We start from the raw sequence: 9,454 nt of genomic DNA on the forward strand, positions 1-9,454 counted from the left end.
CAAACCAAAACAAGTTCGCCTGTTACAGCCCAATATTTCAACTATGGCTGGGCGTGGTGGCTCATGCTTGTAATCTCAGCACTTTGGGAGGCCAAGGTGGGTGGATCACCTGAGGTCAGCAGTTCAAGACCAGCCTGGCCAACATGGTGAAACCCTGTCTCTACTAAAAATACAAAAAATTAGCTGGGCATGGTGGCACACGCCTGTAATCTCAGCTACTTGGGTGGCTGAGGCAGAAGAATCGCTTGAACCTGGGAGGCGGAGGTTGCAGTGAGCCGAGATCATGCCATTGCACTCCAGCCTGGGTGACAAAGAAAGACTCTGTCTCAAAAAAAAAAAAAATTCAACTATATTAAAACACTTCACAATGTTTCTCATAGCTATAGTGCTGTCAAAGCTTCAAAGCATTTTTTAGAAACTCACCAAATGCCTTTTTTTTTCCAGTCTACACAAAATAAAAACAAGTTTTACTTGTCCCTGTTTAGAGTGTAGCAGGTCAGGCAGCAGTGATCCCAGCAACTCTGACTTACTCAAGGCTGTAAGTTAATTCCCTTCACTCCAAGGCCTGGGAGGAAAATGTCCCTTCCAGAATGGTTCTACTCTTCCACTGGAGAAAACAGAAACTAAATTATAAAATAGTTAGGCCTGCCTGTGAGGAAAAGAGAGGAAGGTGCATTTATCACCATGTAACCCTACAGGTGTTTTTGACCCTGTAAAATGTTGGCCACCAACGGGGGCTTATTTATGAGCTTGCAAGGCCATGGGATTAAACTACCAGGAACTGTTTCCAAGACATGGTCAACCTGGATATTTTTTAAGACACCTGCCTACATCAGCACCACTCCCCTGCGCCCCCTACCATTTGGTGGTTTCCTCCCTTTAAGGACAATCCACGTACTGTTACCTCTCTGCAGGCTCCCAGAGACAAACACAAAATACAAACATGCACACACTACCCACCTCATCACATAGATGATGACTGTGTTCCTCCTTTAACAATACTAGGGAAATAGATGACAGTCCGCATGCAAAGCACACCTAGGAGGTGATCAAATAGCAGTCCCCTTCTCCCTTACCCAGAAGGCATTCCTTTTATTTTTAATTTATCTAGGCTCACATCCAATTATTCACAAGTTTAGTCTTTTTTCCTTCAGCTGCCCCAACACTTCTGGAGCTAACATTTTTTCCTCATATACCTTGAAATAGTCAACTCATAGAGACTCAAACCTAGGAAGTCACTTTCAGCTCTTTTGTTTTGTTTTTTTTTGAGACCAGGGTCTCACTCTGGCCCAAACTGAAGTGCAGTGGCACAATCATAGCTAACTGTAACCTTGAGCTTCTGGGCGGGCTCAACCAATCCTCCTAACTCAGCCTCCCAAGTAGCTAGGACTACACTTAATTTGCATAATTAAGTCAGAACCTTGACAGTAGTTTCCTATTTCTATTTCTCCATTTACATGTCTTGCTCTTAGAATTTTAGAAGCAGGTATTTCATATTTTTAAACGGTTGTAAAACAAATTAAATAAGGAAGTTGCAGCGCCTAAAATATTCACCATCTGAGAGCACTTTAGAGAAAAATTGGCTTACTCCTATTTTAAAAAGCCGATTTTCACATAATTATAATGGTGGCTAATTTTTTTTTTTTTGGTAGAGCAGGGGATCTCACTGTGTTGCCCAGACTCCTGGGCAGCTCCTGGGCAACTCCTGACCTCAAGCAATCCTCCCACCTCCTGCCTCAGCCTCCACTTCCCAAACTGCTGAGACTGCTGGTGTCAGCCACTGAACCCAGCCCTTAAGTTTTATAATAATATGAAAATAGGCTCTTTAAAATAGGAGTCAGCCAATTTTTCTCTAAAGTGCTCTCAGATAGTGAATATTTTAGGCTCTGCAACTTCCTTAATTTATTTAATTTGTTTTACAACCCTTTAAAAATATAAAAAACATTCTTAGCTGTTAAAACAAAAATAGGCCTAGTCAAATAGGCCACAAGTTTGCCAATCCCTGTTCTAAATGGTCAATTCAGTTTTATCCACTTTTATTTGTGGTTATTTTTCCCCTTGAGAGTTCTATTTAAATGATATTATTTGCACAATTAATCAGAACCTTGACACTAGTTTCATATTTCTATCTCTCCATTTGCATATCTTGCTCTTAGAATTTTAGAAGCAGATATTTAAGAAAGCAGAAAAGGGGCCGGGCGCGGTGGCCCAAGCCTGTAATCCCAGCACTTTGGGAGGCCGAGACAGGTGGATCACGAGGTCAGGAGATCGAGACCATCCTGGCTAACACGGTGAAACCCCGTCTCTACTAAAAAATACAAAAATCTAGCCGGGCGAGGTGGCGGGCGCCTGTAGTCCCAGCTACTCAGGAGGCTGAGGCAGGAGAATGGCATGAACCTGGGAGGCGGAGCTTGCAGTGAGCTGAGATCTGGCCACTGCACTCCAGCCCGGGAGACAGAGCGACACTCCGTCTCAAAAAAAAAGAAAAAAAGAAAGCAGAAAAGGGAACTAATAAAAGTAACGAGTAAGAATTAAAAAATGAAAAAGCCAAAACACCTGAACAATCCAAAACCATGCTAGAATGGACCAAGAGGGAGCTGAATGGAAGCATTATCTGAGCAATGTAAAATAGCCCAGAAATGAGTAACAAAATAAAAACTCATCTGAAATCAAACTTTAGGGTGGAAGTTTTAGAAAGACAAGGGAAACAAAAAGTCAGGTCAAACCCACATATCTGTTAGTGTAAAAACCCAGAAGCCTCCTCCCAAATCCGTTCTCAATGTCATGTCTGAGGGCCACCTGGAGAGGCCCCCTTGGGAGGAGGAAGTTATAGGTCACTAGATCTCCCGTCCTCTTCCCACTCTACATAACTCTATCTTCCACACTGCTCCCAGACTATCTTCTAAAAGAAATCATGACAGCACCCCTATTCCTCCATGCCCCACCCCCCACTTAAGCCCCAATACTGTCCACACTTGGTAGAGCAAGCAAGGTCAAGGTTACATGACACCATACTCTAGCCTCTTCCTTGGTCAGTTTTTCAACCACTAGTGTCCCTCAGATCACCTAAGGCATTCATTAAAATGAAGATTCCAAGGCTCCACCCTTCTCTCTGAAATGGATCCCCAGGGAGACTACATTTTACAAGTACCCCAGATGACCACATACCAGGCTGCCAGAGGTCCACACTTGGAGAAGGAAACCTTCCAAGGGGTTGCTCACCTCCTCCTCTCACAGCAGAGGCACCTGCCCCACCTCCTCCGCACCCCCCCCATCTCCTCTTGACCTTCTCAACCTCCCTCTTAAACGAGAAGATTCAACAGATTTTTTATTTAACAGCCCAGCTTCCGGACCACCCTGCCTGTGCCCAGCACTGTCCTCCCCCAGCCAGACCGAGCTCCACATGCTGGTTTCTTTATCTGGAATACCCATTGCTGCTGGTTGAGACCCTTCCCACCTTCCAAGCTGGTTCAAACACCAACTTCTACGAACCCTTCCCTAGGCACAATTCCTTTCTTTTTCCTCCAAACTCTGCTGCATTTTATCTATTATCACCTGTAAAATTGTGCCATATTACTGACGGTAGGGGAAAGTGTTGTTCACAGATATGCCCTCCAGAGTGCCCAAAATAACACCTTCGAAAGGTTTTGAGTTTGTTCATGAAAAACCTCCTGTGATGCTATCAGACCGATATTATTCTAAACTGCTCTACAAAGATAAGTTTTAGGAACTGCAATATGTTAAACAATATCTAGCAGGACTTGCACTGGCAGAAGGATCAGTCTTTGTTTTGTCTTACTTGGCCTTGGCAGGCAGTGTTTGTGCAAAAGCTGAATCCAAATTCAACAGAACTAGGGGAGGATCTAGTTGACAAAGGCACCACCACATAGGGTATTCACTCAACAATCTTATCTGTCCCACCACTGGGGAAGGCTTTTGAGATTGTCACTTCTACTCAGCTGCTAAAGCAGAAACTACATAAACACTGAGTGATGAGACAAACTCACAGTGAGCACATGGAGGCTCTGAGAAACCAAAGCAGGCCAAAATAAACACGTGGAAATAAACACCTGGAGGAAAGATGGAAGAAAAACAGCACTAGGATCAACTGAGAAATGAAAATATCATCAGCAGAGAGTAAGAAGTGATAAACTTGCCAGAGGTAAGACCTCTACTGAAAATGCTGGAAGAAAAGGAAATTTCCTAAAAAGTAATCATCATCACAGAAAAATCAACAGCCTTTTATGTAATGTTTTCTGAAGAGGTATTAACCTTAGAATCTGAACATGGCTTTTATCAAAAGAAAGTCCTGCGGGGGAAAATCCATTAAATAATGCCAGGGTTGTTATATAAATAAAATAAGGGTTCCTTCTCAAAGGCTTATTTATATCTCAGACTTAAAAAATATCAAAGACTACATTACAATCTTAACATATGGCAAAAACACTCTCTATATCACTTTAAGTTGTTTACCTGCTAACTCAAATGCAAAATCAGATTTGAAATTAAGCAAGAGATGTGAGTGAGTTCTTTCTCTTCTCCCTTCTTTGGGTCTGTAAAGTTCAGTTTTACACAGCAGTAGACAAACAGGAACTTCACCCTTCACTGCCTTCTACTAAATTCTCCATCAGAAGGACCAGGAGACTTAATCCACAGCCCACAGAGTCCATAAATCCCACCGCTTCCTGACGAAGCACAGTGGGACTAATTATAACAAATGAATTGCATATCATCCTATCAACTTGGAATATTAATCTCTCAGTCATTTACAGCCTACTTTCAACCCCAAATGGGAACTTGGAAGGAGACAAAATCCAAGAAGCCATATTAAATCCAAGTGAGACTTTAAATCCTGGAGAAACTTTTCTGATCACTGTGGGATTTACATAAGTATTCAAGGCCAAGGTGAAAGCAAAATTCTGTAGCCAAAATATCACTGATCTGCTCAGTCTGAAATTATCTATTCCAATGAGGGAAACCAGCATGTGTGCCTTATCAATGCTGCTTATCTCGCGGGGGCAGACAACCTGGAAACTGCGTTAGAATAGATCCTCAAATGAGAAACATTCAGTTAAAATGATGAGCTGCCTCTTGACACTGCGAATGTTTTGCTATGTTCATACATCAAAGGAAAACTGTCATGAATCATCAGGTAAAGGCAGCAGAAAAGGAAGCACAGTTTGCCTGGTGTTCGTTTCATTAAACAGCTCCCAAAGGGGACAATCGAATACTAACCGGCAAAAAAGTTGTAGGAGACTCCTCTCTACAACGGGAATGTCCAAAGACACCCGAGTGCTGAAAATTCCTCCATACTTAACGTCTGAATTCTCCGCTCTGCCCTCTCCTCTTCGTCGGAAGAAAACCCGCTAACAACAATCCCACGCTTGACCAGGTGGGAAAAGCTTTCAACTTCCCTCTACTTCGTCCAACCCTAGGGATAACGCACTCCCAGATCCCGACCTCCCCTTGAACCTGCCCTCTGAGATCTTAGTCTAGTTTCTCCCGAGGGTCCCCAGCCCCTTCCTCCCCACTGCCCTTTAACCCTTCCCCTGCTCCGGGCCCCGTCCGCACCCCAACGCAGACCCTCGCCCGCCGCCTCCCCGACTCCCTTCCCGGAGCCCCCAACGCTGCCCTGCCCCTTAGGGCCTCCTCCTCGCAACCCCACGCGAGGTTCCTCCCGCCCCGCGGTTCCCCCGCGCCACCCCCCAGCGCCTCACCGCTCTCCCTAGGCAGCGCTCCCGCGGGCAAGGCCGCGCCCCCCAGGCGCTCGCCCTCCGGGGTCCCTGGCGGAGGGGCCCCTTGGCCCACCACGACCCCCGCGGATAAAGGGTGACGCAGCGGACCCCGTCCCTGCCCCGCGGGCCCGGTCGCCTCGCTCACCCACACGAAGAGGCTATCTGAGAGCAGGTACTGGGCCACGTCGCGGGCCCGGGGTCCCCCCGCGCTCGGCCGGGCGGGCGCCGGCGGCTCGGGTTGCAGCGAGGCCGTTAGCTGGTCCGGCTCGCCGGGGCCGGCCTCGGGCTGGCTGAGCGCGCGGTAGGCGCTGATGATGGTGCCCAGCAGGGCCAGGCCGCTGAGGCCCGTGTAGGTGCGGAGGCTGGGCCAGGGGAAGCGCTCGAGGAAGAGCAGCGGCATGGCGGCAGCGGCGACCTCCGGCCTCCGGGCCTCCCCGCGCTGCGGCCGGGCCCCTACCGCGGTCTCGCGAACGGCGCCCACGGGCTCTGGCGTCGCTGCCGCTGCCGCCGCTGCTGCCGCCGCCGCCGCCGCCGCCGCCGCCGCCGCGCCGGGCCGGGCCGGGCCGCTCCTGGCTGCTGGCGCCGCTCCGCCCCGCGCTGCTCCCGCTGCTGCCCCTGCTGGCGCGGAAGAGCCTCGGCGGGCTCCGGGCAGGCCACCGCCCCCAGCGGGACGCGGGCGGGACGGGCGCAGAGGCGCGGCCTTCTTCCCCCGCCCCCAGCGGTCGCGCCGCCGCCTAGCGGGCGTAGGCCCGGGCCTCAGGCCCCTGGGGCCGGCACCCAGCATCATCCGCTGCCCGCACCACGGATCGGCTGGGCCCACGGACACGAAGGGCACCTGCTCCGGCCGCGGCGCAGGCGTCACTCGGGCCCGCAGGCGCTGACGGGCGGGCCGGGCCTCAGGGCGCGGGGGACCCTGGCCACCTTGCCGCTGGCCACTTGCACCCCACCATTAACCCTCTGAAGCAGTTTATCCCCAAGCACTCCTAGGGGCCGAGCAGCTTCCCTGGTGCCCAAAACCCCAGAAGAAAAAATATTAACAGTCTTTCAAGTTTCTGCTGTTTACTAGTAGCCTCCAGCAGAAACTAAAAAATGAACCTGATTTAGCGGGAAATAATGTGTTCCCTCATACACCAGAAGTGAGAATGTCAAACGGTGCAGTTGTCTTGGAAAATAATCTGTCCTTTCCTTAAAGTCAAACAAGAGTGACCATTTGACCCAGTAATTCCACTCCTCTAAGAAAAGTGGAAACATACCTCCACACAAAACTTGTACACAAATGTTGATACCATTCTAACAACCAAAAGATGGGAACAACGCTAATGTCCATCCAGTGATGAGTAGATGTGATATATCCGTACAATGTACTATTCGGTCATAAAAATGAACTACTGATACATGCTACAATAGGGATGAACCTTCAACACGTGCTAAGTCAAAGACAGCCACAAAGGTCCACGTGTTGTGTGATTCCATTGATATAAAATGTCCACAATAGGCAAGTACATATACAGACACAGAAAGTTGATTAATGGTTGCTTAGGGATGGAAGAGGGAAGTAGGGGGTGATAAAGGGCACAGGTTTCTTTTAAGAGACAGGGTCTGTGGCCCAGGCTGGAGTATGTACAGTGGCAGGAGCATGGCTCACTGCATCCTCCAGCTTCTGGGCTCAAGAAACCTTCCTGCTTCAGTCTCTCCAGTAGATGGGATTACAGGCATATGCCAGCACACCTGGCTAATTCTTAATTTTTGGTAGAGACAGCGTCTTGCTATATTGTCCAGACCTGTCTGTGGCTCCTGAGCCCAAGTGATCCTCCCACCGCGGCTTCACAAAGTGCAGGGATTACAGGCGTGAGTCACTGGCTGGGATAGGTTTGTTTTCAAAGTGATGAAAATGTAAAATTGAGGTGATGATTGCACAACTCTGAAAAATCATTGAATTGTACACTTTAAATAGTTCTATCTCAATATGTGAATTGTATCTCAATAAGCTGTTACCAAAGGAAAAAAAAATGTTACCTTGGGAGTTTTATTCCTTTTGCATCCCCAAGGCCTGTAATACTTCCCAGCCCAGAGTAGGTGCTCTGTAAATATTTGTAGGATTTTCCAAACTTTCTAAAGAAAAGGACCAAATTATCTTTCAAGGTCTTTTTTCATGCCTAATATTCTAAAAGTCTATTAACTATAAAACAAACGATCTCTCAGGCTTACCATTCCACTTTGGAAATTTTAGAAACATCTTGTTAAAGGATCTTTGATGAACGTTTAGTTTTACCGGGACAAGGAGAGGTCTTACCTTTGTACACGTGCATTTTTTTAAAACAAGGTCTATATGAATACTAGTCTTGAGTTCACTTTGGTTCTCTTCCCACAGCCATGCAATTAAAATGCTAAACTTTATACTTTTATCAGTAAAATAAAGGAAAATTTTATTTTGAAAAAATATTGTAATTTTCAAGGAAGTGTTCTACTTTACAGGTCAAGATCTGGGCCATCATAACTTTTAAACCACTAACTGGCAATCTTTATTCAATCCTAGCCACAGTAGTTCTAAACTATCACAAACCAAATTTGTCCTGTCACCCTTAGAAACAGGCTGCTCTTAATAGATCTGCCCTTATTAAACTTTTAGAAGCTTGGACTTTCTGAAACTTCACATGAACGGGGGAAGTTAACCCAACTATAAAAGCTTATTTTTTGTTTGCATTTTTAAAGAATGTAAACGGTTTGTGTTTGGATCTTTTACTAGAATTAGTAATTTTTCTACCATTACTTTTTCCTTTCCCACTCCAAGAAGGTACTTTGCACACCCTTGTCTCAAGGACGGACATTTTGGCAATAACCAAACAAGTCTTCTTAAGTCTTAACCAATACTTCTAGTTCTTGGTAATTGCATCTTACTACATGAGAGGACCAGGGGAGAAGGCAGGACCCAAAAGGGATGAATGCTTAATGTGCCTGGGGAGACTGAATCAACATACAGGCTACGTGTCAGCTGTGTCCCAAGCCCCAAGTGTGGCAGACTGATGACAGCATCAGACTTTGAGAGGCTGGTCCTGCTTGGACAAGAATCAGTAGAGTCCATGATGAAAGCTCCAGCTCCCCCGTCACCACCTTCATTTCAGAATACCACTATGCCTTCTAGATTTGAGACTTCAAATAGCTCCTTCATTTCCATTATGACTGATAGACTGAATTTCCTGCCATCTTTGTGGGATGGTGGTTCTGACTTGGTTTGATTTAAAGGGAATAATTATTTCAGACAAATCAGTTTGTGTGGACTAAGATTCATACCTAGATACAATGCTATTTTCATTTTTAAAATATCTGAAGTCCTTTCATATTCATGACCTCATTCACCATCATGTGAGACTGGTTGAGTGGCTCTGTTGTTGCTTAAGATTCTCAGAATCCTAGAAGCTGAACTTCACTATCTAATCCAGTAGCTTTAAATGTATTCCCATGGCATGCTAGTGTTTCATCAGCTGGACCAATATGTTCCACAGCTAAATCTAGCAGAGAGAAAAATAACCAACTCTTCAAGTTTTTAGAGGAAAAACTAAATTAATGGATACATTTCTATTTGTAGCTTGTCTTTCATATTTATTTTTCATAGACCTCTGGTGCCTGCTATAAAATACACAAGTAGTAAAGTTTTCAGAAAAACCTTTCAATTACTTTCTATCAGGTTTCATTCAAACTTCTGTTCAGATATAAAGGCT

The 9,454-nt window shown here is 46.3% G+C and overlaps 1 protein-coding gene across 4 annotated transcripts in view; it reads right to left on the reverse strand.

Moving 5' to 3' along the window:
- AMFR (autocrine motility factor receptor) overlaps nt 1-6,369 on the reverse strand; it is a 60,827-nt gene extending 54,458 nt beyond the window's left edge. The window contains exon 1 of one of the 4 annotated variants that reach the window (XM_033218444.1): nt 5,881-6,369. In XM_033218444.1, the coding sequence (XP_033074335.1) occupies nt 5,881-6,135 (255 nt within the window). In that variant the 5' untranslated portion in view covers nt 6,136-6,369. Of the gene's footprint in view, nt 1-5,717; nt 5,823-5,880 lie in introns of those variants that run through there. The other 3 variants (XM_033218443.1, XM_033218445.1, XM_033218446.1) reach the window with 3 other exon arrangements.
- Nucleotides 6,370-9,454: the final 3,085 nt, after the last annotated feature.

The sequence above is a fragment of the Trachypithecus francoisi genome, unplaced genomic scaffold (genome assembly GCF_009764315.1).
Source record: "Trachypithecus francoisi isolate TF-2019V2 unplaced genomic scaffold, Tfra_2.0 Lachesis_group10, whole genome shotgun sequence".
Classification (NCBI taxonomy): domain Eukaryota; kingdom Metazoa; phylum Chordata; class Mammalia; order Primates; family Cercopithecidae; genus Trachypithecus; species Trachypithecus francoisi.